Source organism: Drosophila albomicans, chromosome 3, assembly GCF_009650485.2.
Source record: "Drosophila albomicans strain 15112-1751.03 chromosome 3, ASM965048v2, whole genome shotgun sequence".
NCBI classification, from domain to species: domain Eukaryota; kingdom Metazoa; phylum Arthropoda; class Insecta; order Diptera; family Drosophilidae; genus Drosophila; species Drosophila albomicans.
In genome coordinates, this window is record NC_047629.2 from 8,600,066 (window position 1) to 8,621,188 (window position 21,123).

A 21,123-nucleotide genomic window follows, 5' to 3' on the forward strand; every position below is an offset into this window, starting at 1 on the left:
AGGTGCGACTCGCTGCGGCTGTCTGTCTCTCTGGCTGTTGCTTGAGTGTCTGTGAACACGTGTAGACCGCACAACATTTGAGATAAATAACGACAACTAAATGGGCCTAGGTCTATATTCGTATCTCATTCAACTGGAGTGAGACCCCTAATGACTGGCATTTGATAATACACATGTTTCTGGCTGGCTGGCTGTTTGGCTGCTTGGCTGCTTTCGACAGGTGCTCAGCATGCAGCGTAATTGCCAAAAAAGAGCACAACAAAATGCTGTAGCGTACATACACATACAAAAATGTAATTAAGTTATTATCTCAGTTGCCACATACAACATGTGTGGGCGTTGTTTTAGTTTCTGACAGCTGGCTGATTGCGTGTCAGCATCGCATTTCCCATTTTTGGTAACTTACTTCTGCACATGTGCTGTCAATAAGTGAGTGCTGCAAACTGTAAAGATTTCTGGTGATTTCAAATTGCATTTAATGAGAACCTAACAACACAAGCTGCTTAAATCTCAGTCAGAAAGCAGTTCACACTTGCTTATGGCAGATTCAACGATTGGGGCAAATGGACAAGTGTTATAGACTCGAGACTGCGAGTGCTGATGATGAGTGGCGGGTGCTGAATGTAACATTTTAATGCTTTTAAAAGCTATTGCTTGCTTCGTACAACTTTTAATTTGATTACATGCCACAGACACGCAAACTCTGCCGCAAACACACACACACACACAGACGCACACCCACTCACACACTAGTACACGTGTCTCGCATTGCCCAAGAATGAAGCATGGTGACGTGCCTTCGTCCTGTCAGCTGCCAACATACTCACAAACGACACACACACACTGCTACATGCATATTTCATAAGGCCAACACGCACACGTACGCACTATAAACACTAACACAAACGTAACACGAATTGAGCTGAGCCGAAAAGTCGAAATTTATGTGCTGCATAAATATAAATTTCAATTTTTTCTCTCCCTCTCATCATAACGTTGCTCTAGCTCTGTCTCTCTCTATCACTCTGTCTCCTTTAGGTACATCGACCCGCTACCGGTCTCGTCTCAATCTAGCCTGATGAGTGCCGAAGGTTTTCGGTCCCCTCGCTCCGCTTGCACCTTTTCTATGTTAGCTAGCAAATTTTCGTTGGTTGGGTGCACAGTTATGGCCAGGGTCTTTTGATGTAGGCTTTGACTTGAGGCCTGTAGTTTCAGTCAACAGACGCAGACTGCGTAAATATTGTTGGTAAATGGGACGGCTGCTCAGAATACTCGAGGCCATACTCGTACACACGCAGACTGGCACCCACTTAGACAGCTACTTACACACAGAAACTGGCATTCTCATATGCCTATGCCGAACTTACGCTCATAAGTATTCGTTAGTAATAATAATGCATAGCAGCCTCCAAACTACCCTGTAATGAGTGCATTTACAAGTTCACGATAGTTTCAGAAATGATTTGTAGAACTATGCCTGAAGGCATCGAATAGTATGCCTACACATATAAAGCATATAACACACATAACATATAAGTATGCAACACTTTTTTAAAACTCCATACTACAAAAGTTTGATATTTTCTTTATTTGTTGGAAGTGATTAAATCTCTTAATAAATCTACATAAACAAAATAATAAATAATTATTCAATCAATACTTTCATACTTTACTTGTGTGACCCACAAATCATGAAATTTTCTAACCATACAGTAATGTATGCCCAAAAGTAGGCAATTTTTTTATACTCTATCTTGCTTGCAGTGAAACAATATCCCCTGCGATATATGCTGTCGCATGAGAGAGGCTTCATCTGGATATTTTGATATTTTATAGATGACTGCGTTTAATTGTGTGCTTCTCTCCGCATGCGTTGACCCACGTTTGGGGCTTGTTAAAGCGGCCATGGCACTTGCCAAATTAACGGCACTTTGAGTGTGCATAAATTTTGGTTCTTTAAGGCCAACATTGCCTTAACTTGGCCTAGATGAAGCAGCTTGTTTATGCATAACATGTGCAATATCCAGTAAGAAGCCTGCATAAGTCCGCTGTCAAATTAAATGTGAAGCTCGCAAGTTTCTTATTGCCAGCTGTGCTTCCCACTTTTCAATTAATTTAAATAGTCGTCTCATGTTCTCTGGGTTGTGTAAGTAAATTTATTTGTAGCTGTTGTCAGCTGCTTAATGATTCCTTAGCTGTCTGTTTCAATGCATTAAATTGCACTATCTGCCATGCAGAATTTCATCTTTCAAAAGATTATATTTTTAGCTTTTTGACAGACAGCTTTGCGCAGAAAGCCGACATAAAAAGAATAAATATAAATAAAAAAAACTGATGCCGCAACAAAGCATAATAATAACACAAAATCCGAATATGACATTTAATCAATGCAATATTTATTTCACATATGTAACTCTTTAGTAAATATACATAAACAGAAAATAAAACAATATTAACAGTTGATTAATAATTAAAAAACAAATACTTCAAATTATTTGTGTACATAGTTCAAATTAATTTTATTCTGATTCTTATAGTCATGAATGTAATATGATCTGATGGACACTCATGAAAATAATTGCTGCTTGGACATGTGTGATATTTGCTGTTTTGGGGACAAATGTTCATACATACATGGATGGCAGCATTGTGTGTGTGCTCAGGCTGACAACTAATCAGAGAACAATTGACAAAAGCAAATGGGTAAATGGGGAAAAGGACAGGACTCTTTCTTTTGTCTATGCACAATCTATATTAATCAGGGAAAAACTGTAGCAGTAGCAGCAACATGAATTACTCGTAGGCCGTGATATGAAAATGAACTCACGTTTCCGCCAGACGCCAAGCTGCTGACAGGACAAATAGGCAAATAGACAAACAGTGAAACAGTCAAACAGTCAAAAGAAGCGCAGAGGCAGAGCAAAAACAAGTAAGAAAGCTAGAGTCGAGTGTGCTCGACTGTGAGATATCCGCTACCCATTTTGAATAAACGCAAAATATTCCAGTATTATTTTCAAAATATACCAAAAAATACTACACAAATACTAAAAATATACCATAGACGGCACAATACAAAAGTTTTTCTTTAATAACTTCCACAATTTTTATTTGATCGGAATTAGAAATAATAAATACTATAGTTATTATTATATACACCAAAATTTGCACCTCTAGCTTTAAAATTACGCTTGTTATTCGATTTTATTGATTTGCGGCGGCGGAAGTGGGCGTGGCAAAAATTTTAAACAAATTTGATCTGAACATAACAAATGCTGTCGAAAAAAAATTATAGCTCTATCATTTATAGTCTCTGAGATCTAGGTGTTCATACGGACAGACGGACAGACACACAGACGAACAGACAGACAGACGGACAGACGAACATGGCTAGATCGTCTTGGCTATTGATGCTGATCAAGAATATATATACTTTATAGGGTCGGAGATGCCTCCTTCTACCTGTTACATAAATTTCTTGCCGGCACAAAGTTATAATACCCTTCTACCCTATTAGTAGCGGGTATAACAACATCAACAACATGTCGCTTGACAGCAGGAACAAGTGAAAGAAGAGGGAGAATTGCAAAGGCAAAACGTTAATAGCGAGTATCCTATGTATATATACATATCGTAGTATATATGGGAGTGGCGCATAAATCACAAGAGTACGAAGCAGTACACAAGTAAACGAATAAGAAGCATCTCCTATGTTTGGCAATCGCTGGTTACCATAGCCCTAGGTTTAGCTAACAAGTGCACTTTTCAGCCATCTTCCTTCCTTCGGCGTCCTGCGAACTGTGCCTGCGGCTTGGTCTGCCTAGTCATGTGGCATGACATATTGGTTAGCTCTGGCTTATAAAATATATGTGCGGAATGGCCTTATTTTGGGCGCGTGACTTGCATAGCAATTGCCAAGTAACGCAAATTGAAAACAACAAATTCATAGCCTACACTTACTTACACACTCGCACACACTGCGCACCACAGTTCGAATGTCCTTGCGGCAAAACTCTTAAATCTTTTACACATTTTTTCTCTTTCTCCACTACAAAAAAAAAAAAAAAAAAAAAATTCTAATATTTCTAATATTCCCTCTTCATTGCTTTTTATTTTCCCGAAGCCAAATTTTCAAGGTCCATTCACAAAGAATAACTTCCCGATTCAGTACACGACCGAGGAGATTTAAACGCAGTTAAACAGTCGTAAAGCAGGCTGTAAAAAATGAGGCTTAATGTCCACCACGTGCAGGCAACAAATTAACATTTTGCCATTTACCATTTGTCTTAAAACGTCATCAAAAAACTATGCGGATTAGAATTAGCAGATTGAAACTCAAATACATTTGGCTAAAGCAGCTAAATAATAATCTGCTTATCGTGTTCACCTCGTTTCACCTCCGCCCAACAGTGAAAAGTGGGGGAATAAAAAAGCGACAGCAAAAAGAATATTTGCTGCTTTTTGTTTCTGTTAGCATCAAAAAGCGCACAGTCAGGACACATACAATGAGCGAATTGTTGTGTGCACAATGGAGTCAATGGCATCTTTATCTGACACTTAATATGTGGTATTTTGAGTTATGATACTACATAAGGTATCGAAAAATTATTAAGGAACGTAAAAAAAAATAATGGAATGTACTTAAATAATGTATTAAAACAGTCAGTTCAATTCACTGGATCATAAAGCTAAGTAAGGCGAAACTCTTTTTCAATGTTGAAATTTGTGTGTTCAAAATTTTGCTTAAGAAATTCACACGTACAATATGGAAAATTAATTTAATTTAACATGGAGTAGAAACCACAAAAATTAATATACATATATTCATAATGTAGTTGTCTATTTCAGTTCATCTTTACTTAACATAGTACTATGTGAGAACAGTTTATGTTCTATCACTGTAGATTTACAGTTCATGTTATATAACATTGAAGTCGTTTATATTTATATTATATAAGTTATATATTCTAAATGAAAATAGTTAGTACTAAATATTATTACAGGTTGGCAGTGCTGGATACATAATAGCTTCCATACTATACTAGCGATATTGTGGCACTAACATATTGATAACATAAATTAAGTACTGTTGCGATATATGTCATACGATGCTAAAAGAAGTATCGGGCGGTCTATGTTCACGATTTAAATAAAGAGGATATGCGTTCACAATATTAAATGATCTTATTATTACAACAAGTTATGTTTTTAACGAACAAAAGTCTATGGCAAAATTCACAAGCTAAGCGCACGTGTCTTCGACTAATTTTACAGCTGATATACAAACATAGAACTGTTAAGTATTCTTCATTGCGAGACCTTCACAGTTTAATGTTCGCTGACAAAAAAATTTGTACCATTGTAAATAATTTTTTAAAAGTCCAAATGCCAGCCAAAGTGGCTATTTAACCCACAGTGCAACGTATGTGCCAAGTAGAGAGCATTTATATATGAGTGTTTGAGAGTGGGTGTGTGTTTGCGTATACGTGGTATTGTTTGTTTATTCTGCTTTTCGTGAGTGTGTTTTTCGGGTTGTAAGCCACTCTCTCCCTCTACATACATACATATGGATGTATATACTCTATAACTCTCGCTGACAGTTGTGCCAGGACATGAGCAACAAAAGATCATTATGACTGTGTCTATTGTCTGGCAGTTTCAAGCATGCTTAGCATTTTGCCAGGCTTTTATTTGTGGACACACTCACACAGATACACACACACGCGGATATATTACGAGCTGCGTTGCACAAAACTAAGTACTAAATATTTTATAGCTTTATATACATATGTAAAATGCTGTGCACATTTCTTTTTTCTTGTTTGTTAATAACTGTTTACAGCTGCAGCCGCTGGCACAACAAAGAAACGTATTATATATGTTCTACTACACAGATATATATATATATATTTGGTATGTAGTATAGGGTCGCATTTAATTTTACGCCCTGAAGTGTGCTTTAATTTGGTTGGCCATCAATTTAGTGGCATCTCACGACTCGGGTCTCTTGAGCGGCATTTGTTTTCATTATGTTTTATGACAGTGAGCGACATGTATTCAATCTGATGACCTCTTACTCCTCTCTCTCTATCTCTCTCTCTCTCTCTCCCTCTCTGCTTCTATTCAGATTTAGCATCCATATTAAGGCTAGCAAAATGAAATACTCAAGCGTTTGTCTGAGTGAGACGTAAATTGACAATAAAATTGTTCGAGTGAAGCAACTTAAATTTTACCCAAAATACAATTTATTTGCACTCTTTAATATCTTTTATCTTTTATTCTTTTCTTCTTCTTTTATCGCGGCAAACTTAATTAAGCCTTATCTAAAAACAATTTAAATTTAAGCGCTGCTCGCCACCATAAAACCGAAGTGAAAAAAAAGACTCGCAGTGTCAGCAAAAGTTGCGCTGAGTCCATTAAAAAAAGTCGTTAAAATGAAGGTTGACAAGAGCAAGAGGAACTGCAAAGTTAATTGCATAATTAGTGCTGTTCATCTGTCTAGCAATGTCTCCAATTAATTCGTTTGCCCTTTACCAAAATGCAGTCAATATATTTTGTCAGCCACAGAACAATACAGTCGCAAATTGACTTAATCAGAAAAGTTGTTGCCGCCGAAAACTATGCGAAACTTTTGCCCAAACAAAAATATGCATTCTTTTTTCCACCTGAATTTTTATTTGCACGCAAGTTTTTCAGACAAACTGTCAGTATGAACATACTATATGTATATATAAATAAAATCATATCCACGCACTGTGGCAAAGTTTGTCTGCCTACACAGAAAAAAAGTTTTATAATCAAGATTATGATTTTAGCACTAAATATTTTGGTTTAAAAACTGCGCCAAGAACATGAAAATCTTTAATTAGTTTATTAGGAAATACATCTTAATTTAAAAATATTGGATATAAGATCTAAGACCCTCTTATTAATAAGAAGAACAATTTTTTAAAGACCAAAAATTTTGTTATAAGATAAAAACAATATTATATTAAATTATATTTTATTGTTTTTTTTTGAACTTGTTATTTATTATTTTCCCATTTTATGATTTAATGCGTTATTTTATTCAGTTGTATGTTGATCACTTTTACTTACGATATATTTATCTTTGACTCGCGCAACATTTTCAATTGAAAATGTTTCAAAAACATTTAAAGCTAAATAAAGTCTTCATAGCAATTTCGATGGTTTACTCGTATAGCATTTTGTAACCTAAATCTAGTATATTTGGTCTTATTTTGAGAATTTTGCATTTTTCAGACTAATGTTTTTAGTTTTAAGAATTTTTCCTTTAATTGGTCTTATTTCAAGAACATAATTTTTAATGCACAAGTTATTGATTTTGGAGTTTTAGGTATATTTTTCAGTGTATATATGTATATGCATATCTGAATAATAAGTAAGAAAGCTTTTGTCGAGTGTGTTCGACTGTGAAATACCCGCTACACATTTTGAATAAAAACAAACCATTGCAATATTAATTTTAAAATATATCAAATGAATATAGCACAAAAATACTAAAAATATATCAATGGATATATTCGGTATATTGTTATAGTACTAAATTTAAAATATTCAAAATATTACAGATATATGGTATTCTATAGGGTCAGAAATGCTTCGGTCTGCCTCTTAATTCATTTCCTGGAGGCACAAAGTTATAATACCCTTCTATTTGTATGGGTAGCAGGTGTAAAAACGAAGTCGCGAATCACACTCACGCACAGTGGCAAAGTTTGTCTGTCTACCTTTTGTTTAAATAGTGCGCTGAACATTTATTTCTTGTGCGTGTTCCAGTTTTCGCTTTCTCTCTCTCTTTCTGTTCGTGTGCGTTTGCTGTTGTGAAATGAAACTGCTTCGCAAAATAATCAAGTTATCACTCAATTAGCGAGAAAACTTGCATGGTTCCCAAGAGATTTGCAGTCATTTTACTGCCATTGCTGCTGCTGCTACTTCTGGGACTGACAACACTGCAAATGTTTTTTGTGCTCAACTTTTCGCTAACGCTCGAGTTAAAGTTAAAGTTGAGCGCAGTGGCGCCGTTTCCGCATCCGTTTCCGCTCGTCGCTATTTGACACTCCGTCCGTGTGCAGTAAACTACTCGCAGGCAACTATTTGATTTTCTAATTATTTTACTCATGAGAATTTATGGCGTGTCTGGGGCAACAGGTAACTCGTAACTCGTAACTCGCAGGTCGCAACTCGCAACTGGCGAGCACAAACGTAAATTGTAAATGGCCTTAAAAGGCCACAACTTGGCAATAAATAAATTAACGCTTTCCCTTTCCGCCTCGCCACGGACTCATTAGCCGCATTTATTTGTTTAACTTATTGCTCCGCGTTGCATGTGGCATAATTAATTGACTTTCGGTTGCACGTTCGTTCATCCCCCGCATCCCCAAACCGATCCCGAACCCTTCACAGCACGCAATAACGTTTTCAATCAAAGCATATGAGGAAAATATTCACGTTTGAGCGCACAAATTTCCCCCAATTAGTTGCCTCAGCAACTCGCAGAACTCCGGGAGTGACAGATGTTTTGACATTTATTGCTACTTATTAATTTAAATCAAAGTTAGACTATTCATTTTTAAGTAGTTACATCGAAGCAAATGAGCAAAAAACGAACAAGTTTGTTCGTACTTTTTGTGTCAGCTAATGGCACCAGTTGCAATTAATTGTCATAAATTATTTAGATTGCAATTAGAGCAACTGTCATGGAAATATGCACTTTGCAAAATGTCCATCTACGATGCAAGATGGATGCAGGCAATTAAAGCCTAATGAGATAAAATAGAGTCATGTAGAGTTTCCACATCAATCCAAATTAAATCGGGTTAGAATATTATTCAAATTTAAATTTATTGAACTTACATTTGAGTTCACTTTTCAAATGGAAAATAGTTTAATATTGAAACGGTTTTTTCCTTCAACTATTTTTCAGACAACAATCAGCTGGATTTTATTATTGCACATTTTTAAGCATGCATTCAAAATTTCTATTTCATATTTTCGAACTCATTCACTCAGAAAACTATTCATATTTGCTTTGAGTAAATTGTACTTTCTGCTACGTTTGAATTAAACTGACAGCAACTGAGGTAATTGAATGAAACCCAAAAGGGACAAACGAATATGAGACATGAGGGAACCGAGCTGGTGGTCAGTTCATTAAAAGACCCTTTTATAATTAAACAAGAGTCAGCTCGAGCTTGGACGACAATGTGTCAACGACTCCGCTTAAGGGTATTTATCACAGACCAGAATCCAGAATACGTGACCAATGCTAAAAGCAAAACTATCATCGCCCCTTTCCCAGCATTGAGAGAGAATAAAACCAAACAAAAAGTGCAGAGGCATTTATAATTATTAGAGCCAGCTGTTGTGCTCTCAATGGAGAGTCAACGTAGATCTGTTGTTAATGCGCTTAAACTGGAAATACAATTTTCAAAAGGACAAGGACTCACTTGCCCCGGTGAGGAAATTAAATATCCTGCAGGTGCTCTGCTCTGCTCTGTGCTCTTTCACAACAAACCAAACCAAGCCAAAGCAGACTCACATTGCGTAATTTTATTTTCGTTTCAACTTTTATTTGGTCTGGCAGCAGTCGCAATTACTTTTCTACCGACTCTCACTCTGACACCCCTCTTGACTCTCGACTTCAACTCTTATCTGTGGCTTTGCTTGGCCTGAGATTTTTGATGCTAATTTTCCACACATGCAGCCCACAATTTGTGCATAATTTTGTAATTAGTTTAAAAAGGCTTTAATGGCCCGAAAGTCGGCCGGATTTTGTTCATTAGCTTCAGCTTCAGTTGGCCCCAAAAAAGTTTATCTGAGCACTGCTGTTACACACCTGTGGTGGGCTACGTGACGTATACGTACCATAATGCGTGACCGTTGGGGAGCCATTGTACAGCACATTTTTAATGCTGGATAAATATATGTATATATGCATGAGCCACTCGAAAATTATTAAAAAAAAAAAATACAAAGCACACGCTAGTAATTGATGGAATTAAAATGAAAATATGTCCGTAAATTAGTGAAGACTCGAAAAAGTGATGTAGGTAAAATATTTACTATAAATTTGTAGCAACTTGAGGACGAAGCAACTCAAACAGCTTTGGGAAGAATGTTGGTTGCTAACACAACAAGGGCTTTGATTGCCATGTTGTCCTGTCAGCACTTTAATTAAAATACTTCTTCAACGCTCCAATCTCAGCCAATGAACTTTTCCTATTTTCAATTTCAAACACCCCGAAAAGTGCCTACTCACCATCCTAAGAGCGACAACAGCCGTCGCATCTCGCCTACCTAACTCAACGCTAAAATACTTATTTCGAAAAAAAGAACGATGAAGAAGAAAAATTAAAAAACAACTTATAATTAAAGGTAGAGGACATAAAGCAAAGCGCAAAACTTTGTTTGACTTTCGCTTCGCTCACTTTTAACAGTATTTCTTCTTTTCACCCGAGTTTCCGAAGCGAAGCATACAGAATTATTTAGATTTATATTAATTAATATTTGTTTTGTCCATTTTTTGAATGCTTCGACCCAAACAAACTTTACCGTCGCTGCCTAGACTTTTTCTGCTTTCCACTGACAGTCCAAAAAATACAATTTCAAATAATTGTTATAATTCTTGGCTTGATTTATGTATTTATAAAATATTTTTTTAATTTTTGGGTTTATATTTAGAATGGGTTTCCAAATATTGTATTATAATGTGTATTAAGTGTCTTATGACTGTTATTATTTCTCTTTTTGAAGTTTTATACTTAAATTTATGAATTTTACTGAGTATTATTTTTAGTATTTCCTTTTTTTAATACCACTTTAGTTGTTTTAATCTTTACTATTTGTTTATTTATTTTGTTTCGAATTGTCTCATTTTAGTAAGATGAAGATTCATTTTTTATTTTTAATAATATTTTACTGAACACAATTCCTTATTGCAATGAGTTCTTTTTTTATAGTAAGAATTCTTTTTAGTATTTATGTTTTTTTTGTTGTTTCTCTCTTTATTTTCGATAAATTTATTTCATTTTTATACCAACAATTCTTTTTAACAATTCCAATTATATTTTCAAAAAATATGTGTACCACTCGTTTATTTTAAATATATATTTTTTGGTTTAATCACTGGTAAACTGACATAATTAATTCATCCGTTAATCTCAGCGTTCATCTAGCTAGCATAGGCAATCGCGATAACTCTCGGCTTTACTTTGACGCGAACTGATTAATTGTCCTTAAGCTGCTTCTAAAGCTGAAGCTGCGTCCGCATCGTTGAATGGCCGGCGTGCGACTGAAGGCAACTTGTGAACAGGGCAGGGCAAAGTTTTGGGCAGCCGAGCCGAGGACTCGGCGCAACTCGGCTTCCCATTGGCACGACGTTCCGTCGGAGAAAGTGTTCTAAAGATTTTTAGTACGCGTAGCACAGTTTTCAATCGAATGCGCTCGTGTTTTGGAGGCAGTGGGTTAGTCGGCAAAGCGGTAAAAAGGCAATTTATGAATGGAATAAACACTTGTTAGAATGTGCTGGGGAAACGAGTCATACTTGGCAACTGTTATACTCGTTGTTATACTGCTACCTGGGGTAAGCAAACACTCCTTTAAATATATCGTATTGTTATACTCGGCCACAGCATGATTATTTTGCTTCGATTTTGTGTCTTATTTTTTTTTACAAAGAAATGAAAATGCAGCTGCCTATTAAAAACAAATATTCAAGTCATGCGAATTCAACTATGAAATACTCTGGGAGCAATTGAATATCTAAGATAAATCGCGTAAAGTAAATGCAATTTTGTCATCGAATCAATGCACAAAGTAATCGAGAAGCAAGACTGATTTTAAAGGTCAAGTGCAGCAGCAACAGACCAAGGCAAGTGGACAAGAGGCTCTTACAATACATTTAAATCGACATCTGATCTAATTTTAAAAGAAAGTAATACAAAATTCATCAAATAATTTAAGACTATTCGAACGATAATACTGAAGTGAGTTGAGTATTAAAATAGACAGCTTTATATTAAATTTTTATTTTAAGAAGTATTCATTGGAAGCAACGTTTCTTTAGTGTATTAATTTAATTCAATTTTCTCACAATTTGTTTACTTACAGTGCAATGTTTTTGCTACTCGAAATGTTTCCGTGTGTATTTACATATTTGCAAACACAGTCGATGCCTTTCGGGTAAAAGCGATTTAATTACACAATATTGTTGCCAATCGACAGAGAGAACATAAAAACAAAAACAAATATTGTTGGTGCTTCTTCTTTGTATTATAGAAAAAATGAGCATTGAAACTTTTTACGTTAAACTGACAGCGCCACAAGCACACTACAGTTTCAATTACGAATCGAATATTTTATTTGTGGGTCGTTTAACTTCCCAACGGCAAATGAAAATGAAAATGACCACATATTAATTCCAAAAGTATATATTTCATGGAACTGAAGATATCTTTCGAATACAAGACAAACAAACAATCTGCGAGTACCTTTTGGTTATTAAGTATTATTTCATGAAATTTAAATCAAATGACGTTGTTGAACGCCATCTATCAGTTAATTATTTTATTAATATCATCAGCGCCATCTATTACGGATCTGGCTCTGCAAACAAACTCAATCGATAGTAAATTCTAATTGGTTTGAATTAGGAAATTTAAATGGCAACTGTATTAAATAAATACTTCTCTTTTGTTATTAACATAAAATAACTAACATATCACTTACACTTTGCGTTGAGCGTTGATAGTTGAGGCAGTTAGACAACTAATTTATTTATTTATGTGTTGTTTCCAATACTTAGCATATTCAATTCGCCTTTAAATTTGTTTTTGGCATGTTTTGCATTACTAAGTTGTTTTACATCAGCATTTACTCTGGTCTTTTCTATATGCAACTTTCATTTTATCTGAGACATGACTTGGCCGTCACCTTAAAAGACTACTTGCTTCCCCCGAGGGCTGTGTTAAAATGCATAAGTCAGCAAGCGGATGCTTCTTTCACTGTGTGCCATGAGCTGCCACAATGTAAACAATGTAGCAAAAGAAAGGCCCTGCAATGTGGTAAAGCTGACGTCAACACGAGAGGAGGTGGGACAATGCGGAGGCGGATGCTGTGTAAATTGAGCAAGCAGCGAAGCGCTTGCGGCCAACTTAACAATGAGCAATTGCAAAGATCAACAACAATACGGAAGGCAAGTAGCAGAAGTTGTGATAACAATAAAGATAAAAGATATGCAATATATCTCTGTCTCTTTATATATATATTTATAGTTTGAACTCATTTAATTAGTTTAACTTTAAACCTCAGACGCAATCTTGACGAATAGCTCAGATTTCTTTATACATATATATTTATAGTAGGAACTCATTTAATTAAACCACAATCTTGACGAATTACTGAGGTTTACATTTTGGTTCAAGCTTTGCTATTTACTAGCGCTTTTTATTATGCATAGAAATACAAAGCGAGATCAGAAAAACAAAAGATTAGCTGAAATATGCGTTTCCTCTGCAGCTTTTCGATTGCCTGAAGTCTCGTGTTGCATACTTTTGGGGGCAACTGAAATCCGATATGGGCTATTGAAATTGTCTGCAATGCATTGTAGCGTACATAGAAATGTCTGTTTTCAAGTGGCTCGTTAGAAACTTAGTGAATTTGACATGAAATCGTTTTGCGAAACATTTGGTATTATCAAATAACAAAAATAAAGCCTCTTGAAGCATTCGAAATGTCGACTTTAAATTGCCTAAGCTGCTTAGAGCTCAGAGGCAAGACGATTTGCATGCATAAATTAAGTTTACCGGCATGCAAATGCGGCACGAAGATGGAAACTAGTTGCAGGCAGAAAGCCAATAAAATCTTGTTAACAGTCGCAAGTCAAAGGCAATGCGAAATCTGGTAGATGGCTCACACGCAAAGCCCAAGCATATGTCTATGGTAGGTACTACAAGTCCCAAGCCGATGCGAATGCGAGCGGAAAACAAAAGGAAAGCGGAAAAACTTTTAGCCAAAAAGAGGCACCATGTCAACTTTTGAGAGAAGTGCGCTAAAAGAAGGAGACGACTACGATGACGAAGAAGATAGACGAAGGCTGAAAGAAGTCTCGAATTTCACAGGAAACGGAAGGCAGCGGTAGAAAGGATAATGCCCGGCATGCGTAACGCATAAGCGGCAAATTCCATTAAGTGGCAAGCGGCAACAACAACGAACGGCAACTAGAAATGGCAACAACCAGTAACCAGTTACCAGCAGGATGGATAAATTGGGCGCTGGTTTGGGTTGGGTTGGTCGCTGGGCGAATTAAAATGATATGAACTGAGCAAAGTATATTCTTCTCTTTTTTTTGGTGTGTTGAGCAAAGTGTTTGCCAGAGTTACCGCTGCGTCATGGCAAATAAACTTTTTTATATGCCTTTTGATGAGGGTGTGCGTGTATGCGTGCGTGGGTATGTGTGTGTGTTTGTGTGTGTGCGTGTCCATGTATGAGTGTGTGCGGAACGAGAAAATAAAATTTCAATTTACAAGTATAACTGGGTCAGTTAAGGCGTCGCATCCTGATTCAGATACTGATGTTGATTTTTATTTTGATTTCGCTGCGTTGCTGCTGCGTCGCCGGATCGTAAAGTCATATTCTTTTTAAGTCACACCATAAACCATTTATATTCATCGATTTACGGTCACACATAAGTTTGTCACACTGTTATAAGAATAATGTTTACTACGCAGAATCAATTTCGCAATATTTAAATTATTGCCTTGCCAGTGCAAAGAAAAAGTTTTTTCGCAAAATTTTGATACAATAAATAAGAATTTTAAATTGAAAATTGACCCAACACAAGCAAAACAAACAACATAAAAGTTTGAAACGAGTAAAAGAGAGCTAAATACATTTTGTGTTGACACTTAGCAGTAAAGTAATTTACTAATTGCTTTTGGTATATGTTCACATGTTTTCATTATTCGCTTAGCGTAATACTTTAACAAATATGAAACTTGTAACCAGAGCTGCTTTCGCTAAGCTTCTTCGTCAGTAAGTTTAAAGATTAAAATAATTTTCAAACTTCGCTTAAAAGTATGCAGCATAAAATGGCAAATCCACTTGTCCCAAAACACATGAGCAGAAGCATTTATGAAAGCTATGCTTAGCTATTATTTAAGTTTACTGCTTTAATTACAAAATCTGTTCAGCTTACAAACTTTTGCCAATGTAAGGAAACGACATTATTTATTTTGCTTCAACAATTGTCTCATATAGCGAGCGCCTAAAAGCGTGCTTTATAAATGTAGCAGCGCTAACATTCTCTGTCCCAAAAAGAGACAACTGTTAGCTGTTGTCTGTTGACTATGTTAAGTTAGCCGGGACACAAACCACCAAGCAAAAAGCTTCGAGTCATAAGTTTACAGCGCCAAACAGCATCCACATGACTGTTAAGCATTTGAAAACGCACGAGACAAACATCAAAGAGCAAGTTCATTGAACGACAGTGGATATCTGATAGCGAAGGGAAAGATGTTTTAGGGGAAAGCGAAATGAAAATGAATGCATTTTGTTTAACCCAATTAGTTTGCTATTGGAAACGTACAAAGCAGCTGCACAGATTGGCAAACAAACTGATAATTGGCACCCAATATGCGTCTGTTCTGGAACCGCAGTGTCCTTATGCACACACATCCATACATATGCATGTATGTATTTGCGTACTGTTGGCATGTAAGTCGAGACCATCAGGCAATGTGACGCTGTGGCAAAGACAATTGTGTGGGTCACAAGTGACAAGTGGCGGACAGCAAAGGGAACAACGGGAACTCATTGTCCCTGACAGACATACAGAGACATGTCGTACATAGTTATGCAAATATGCAAAGAGAGAGAGAGAGAGAGAAGGGAGATCTGCGACGAAAGTCAGTATTAATATTGGTGACAATGGATTGGCTGCAACCATTTATTTCATTGGATTCACAATGATGTTGGCAAATTTGCAAATTGAATTGTAATGAAGTAATACAGGAACTTGGGGTGTTTGCAGTGAAAGACATATAAGCCTCAATATCCCTTTCCCCTCTTTCAAATTCTCATTACCTCATTTTACATTATTTACGCTCTTCCTCTCTGTGGCTATCCTTTGCCAGGTTGGTATATAGAGACCAAGTCAAGGTTGTGGCCAGATTTCAAATTAATATCTTTCATCACACATACGTACATACATATGTGTGCAAGATAATAAGATAAAAGATTTATATATGTACGTATCATATTTATGAGAAGCGTGTGAATTAATAACATATTATATGTGCGAGTTAATTTTGTTTTTTATTTCTTCAAGACCAATTAGTTTATTTTGTTATGTTTTGTATACGATTTTGTTTATAAGTATTCAAAGAAGAAACACAAAAACTTTCGGTTAATTTACTTCACTAATAACTTTCTTATGCGGAACCAAACTCAATGTTCTTAGGCATCCTTGACTATTCTCACAACTCTCTTCTTTTAGGTTATTATTGATCAAAGAGTTAAAAAAATAATAATAAGGTTTTAGCTGCTATGGCTGACAATCTGGTATATTTTTACCTTTATGGTATATTTTGATATATATTCGATATACCAAACATGAATTTTTGCGGTATATTATTTGGTATATTTTAAGAATAGTACCGCACTCTTTTGCTTTTATTTAAAATGGGTAGCAGGTATCTCATAGTCGTGAACAATCGACTGTAACTTACTAGTATACTTCAATTCAACTTTTTCCTTAAGCGTGAAATTGAATTTATTTTCGGTATAGAACATCTAAATTTTGATGTCAAAATACTGAAAAAAAAATATATTTTTACAGGCTTCTTATGGAAAGGTCTTAGTTCAATTAGTAGAGCTCTAAGGAGAGGTTAGATCTATCAGTGATTTGCCATAACTAAAAAGTGACTGCATTTCAACTACGGAATCAAACTTTTGTTTTTTTCCTCATGTCATCAAAAAATACTGATGGTATTTTTCGATCCATATTTTTCTTTCCTCAACTCGTGAGCAGACCATACATCGAGTTTCTATTCAATACAAACTTTGTGGGAATGTTTTAAAACAGTTTTATGCTAAACCAATATTGACAATATTGATTTGAATTTGGGGAACACTTTCTGTAAAACTTTAATAACTTTTTCAGTGTTTAGATAACTTTTTCATGGCCAATCTTTCAGATAAATTTTACAAGAATGGAAGCGAGCAAACCATTTTGGTGTTAGCACACTTTGATGTAACATATGCATTTTTGCCACTTATGACTTTTAGGTGATGTGAAAAATGCACTAATTTTTTTCCAATAATCTGTATTTATATCTACGACATAAAAAAGGATCAAATACTTAAATAACAAGGTGTTTATATTTTTAATTATTTTTTATTTGAAAAATGTAATAGAATCCCCTTTTAGCCGTTGCAAATAACTTTCTAACCATTCATGAAATTTAATAATAATTACACACTTCAGCTAATGCCAAAGAGTGTTTAAGTGCTATTTCCGTGAGTTATTTGACCACACGAACTTTCTCTTGCAACCAATACAATTTACTTGAGTGTTACAAAATGTGAAAATGGCAAATCGTAAATTTTTAGTCGTGTAATTTCAGACTTAACATTGTGGAACATTTTTTTGTGTTGTTTTCTATTGCAATTGTAATTTCACACTTAACATTGTAGAACATTTTTTGGTGTTGTTTTCTATTGCAATTGTAAATTTTGTGTGTTGTTTGGAATGTAATGTAATGAAATGTAAGCAGACATATGTTTTTTTTTTTGTACACACAAAAACACAATTCCATAAATTTAAGCCAATGCGGATTATCATCTGACCTCAGTGTGCGAAATGTTTTCAATTTACAAAACAAGCGATATATATGAAAACGGTACAAATCTCTCTTTTTTTGTGTAATTTATGTGGTTGATGTCACTAAAACAGGAAGGCAATCCCCAAAGCATTCAGTAATTAAAAATACAAATAAAACACTAAGCCAAAAATGCAAACCCACCAAAAAAATAAACGACACAATGTTGAATCGTTTCGCATAAATATTCATGCTTAAATCAGTAACTATGCTAATTCCCTGCATAGTAAATAAGTTTTGGCATATCTCAGGCAATATTTATTCTAACTTGACGCACAATTCTCCCACAGGCGAAAACTTGTTGGCAAATGTTTTCCGATTTGTAGCTTAAATACAATGTAAATTGTTATTAGCCTTGGGGAAAAAACTTCGAAACAGTCACAAAGGATTAAATTGATTATAAGCTAAATAAATAAATATTCACAGCTGTAGATCTCTATAAAAACTATTTTAAGAAAAATTGATCTGAATAAATACATTTTGTTTTCTATACAACTAAATAATTAAATTTGTCGAGGCTAAAAAAATGAGAACTCTAATATATAAAAAAAGGTGTCAAACAATTCAATGTATAAAAGAATAATGTCAAAATATTTATTATCAAACTGGTGGTTTAAAAAAAGTAAGCTAATTGACAACAGGAAAAAAATATAAAGGTCTTTGACAAAAAGTACACTTATTTATTCAAAAATGAAATATATTTCGAAAATGTAAATTTTGATGAAATTTAAAGTTTTTAACTCCCAAAATATTTAAGAATCATTTATGCGAGGATTTTAAATTATATCGATTTGAGCCAAATATTAAAGGAGAATTTAACTGATTTGAAATTTATGCAATTGTTTGCGTTGTTGAATTAATTGTAATGTTGTAATCCTCTTTTAATAAGAACGTAGTATATGAGCTCAAATCTACTGATTAAAATTATAGCTAATATTTAATCCTATGAATTTTTTATAAGCTTTCGAAAACACATTGATTCCTTAAATTTATAATAACATTTTAAATTGAAAAGAGGATAATGTAAAATGCTTGAATTTTGCTTTTATCTCAAATTTGTTATTCCTTTTGGAATATGTTTTATTGATACATAATTTTGAGTTTGTATTGTTTGTTAAACTTAAATTATATCTTCTACTCATAAGGTAAAAGGATAATGCAACTTTGTGCCCAAGGCAACCTAGATCTTAGAGACCATGAGGAAATACTTTTGTATGCCTACTGCAATCGGGATTTAGCTGCTTTGGGTGACAATCTATTACATTTTGACTTATATGGTATATGGAATGCAGAGCTTCAACAATATACCCCTTCGGTATATTTAAGTATTGTGTGGTATATTATTTTGTATATTTTAAGATTAACACCGTTCTGTTTTTTTTTGCTTACTTCTTTAAGTTCGAATTCTTTATAATTTGCCTTTTCCTCAAATCGAAATAAATTTAAAGACTATCTCTGAGAATGTTGAGAGATAAGCCGGATGCTGCATTTCGTAAGCCTCAAACTCGAAATAGTTTTGCAGCGGCCAAAATTAAATATGTGAGAAGGTCACACAAGAGTTGGTGGCTTGCATTCAGAAATGTTCTCTCACTGGCTGCAGTTTTTCGTTTTGGCAAATTTCAACGCATTACACAAACACGCGCTGACGCGGATAACACAAAGGGAAGACGTGTTAATGCATGCTAATTAAATGCAGCCACTAAAAGGGGCGACGAGTAAAGAGTGCAAGTGTAACATGGCAATGGAAATGCGAATGCGAATGCGAATACGAATGCGAATGTGCGCAAGCATTCGTTTTAATGGCCTTTCGGTTTCATGCCTCTTTAATGGGCGGCAACATTTTACATAGTGTTCCGGCAAATTGCACAGCAATAACAAAGGATTTTTTTATGGTCGTTGACTTTTTTTTGCATTCGCTACGAATCATAAATATTCAAAATGATGACGCTGTCTTTGCGCACACCGTTACGAATGGGGGATGGATGGGTTGACGTTGCGTATGAGTAACTAAAGAGGCTTGTAACTTACCCTTTATGAAATCGACAGCCATCTCCAGGCCGTAGGTATCCTTGTCGCAGTCATCCAATAAATGCGCGCCAAGCGTCACGTTCGGCAGCAATTGTTGCTTGTTTACCTGGTCGAGAGTGTAAAGCATCGCCTCCAAGGCTTGGATCCCACCCTGGGGCATGATCTGGCCGCAGGTGATGCTGTCCTCGCGTGAGTGCACCATCATCAAGCCGCCAAGTATCACATCGCCCTCGAGCACTGCGGCATGCTTCACTGGCCACCCGGAGGCGCCGCTGCCTGCAGCTGTCGATGCGGTTGTTGATGCCGCAATTGTTGCCGCAGTTGCCGATGCTGTTGTTGTTGCTGTTAGAACACTGCTAGCCAGGGGATTACTGAATGTATTGCTGTACTGTTGGGGCATATTTGTGGTATCCAGCCAGTGCAGCGTAGGCACAGTTTTGCTAGCTGTTATTGTTTCTGCTGTTGTTGCTGTTACGACTGTTGCGGCATTCTCTGTTGCTCCTGTTCGCCAATTACTTTTATTATTTGTTTTCATTGCTGGCCACGCCTCTGCGAATGTTGACATGGTGGCACTTTGCTTCATATTCAATTTGTTCTCTGTCCTTTTCACATCTGTACTTTTTGATGTTGCTGCTGTTGATGTTTCGCTTGTTGTTGCCGCTGTTGTTGCTGCTGTGGGCACAACGCGCTTGCTTTTTATTGGCATTGCCGTCGATGTTATTGAGGGTGACATATGTTCCACTTGGGCTATTGTTGCTGTTGCTGATGTTGCTATTGCTTCTGCTGCTGTTGTCGTTGCTTTTGCTGTTGCTGCTGCTGTTGCTGCTGCTGTTGTCGTTATTGTAGGTGGCGTGTTGGGTATTGCTGATGTTGTCAATGCTGCTAAATATTCAAGTTTTTTCTTTGTTCCAATCGCTTCTATTGCCTGAAGCTCGTTGCTGGCCACTTCTGATGCTGATGCTGCTTTCGGTGCTGTGGTTATGCTTGTTGCTGTTGCTACTGCTGGCGACACAGTTGTTGCTGCATTTAAATTGCCGCTGAAAATGGATGCGGTCAAAGTTGACCTTGTGGTGTGCTCCGACCTCATTGAAAATGCATCTGGACTTGGCATCGACGTTAATTGCTGCAGCACGTTGCCTCGCTTTGTCTCAGTCATAAATTGTTGTTGCTCTTGCTGCTGTTGCTGTCGCTGTTGCTC

General features: G+C 35.9%; 1 protein-coding gene across 4 annotated transcripts in view; it reads right to left on the reverse strand.

Annotated features, from left to right (window-relative positions):
* LOC117569595 (metabotropic glutamate receptor 2) overlaps positions 1-20,708 on the reverse strand; it is a 71,544-nt gene extending 50,836 nt beyond the window's left edge. For 2 of the 4 annotated variants that reach the window (XM_052005152.1, XM_034250830.2), the window contains exon 1: positions 11,159-11,297. Coding sequence is in view for 2 of the 4 variants with exons in the window: in XM_052005151.1 (XP_051861111.1) it covers positions 19,926-20,658 (733 nt within the window). In the remaining 2 variants the exon portion in view is untranslated. Of the gene's footprint in view, positions 1-11,158; positions 11,298-19,925 lie in introns of those variants that run through there. The other 2 variants (XM_052005151.1, XM_034250829.2) reach the window with 2 other exon arrangements.
* Between the last annotated feature and the right edge of the window lie 415 nt (positions 20,709-21,123).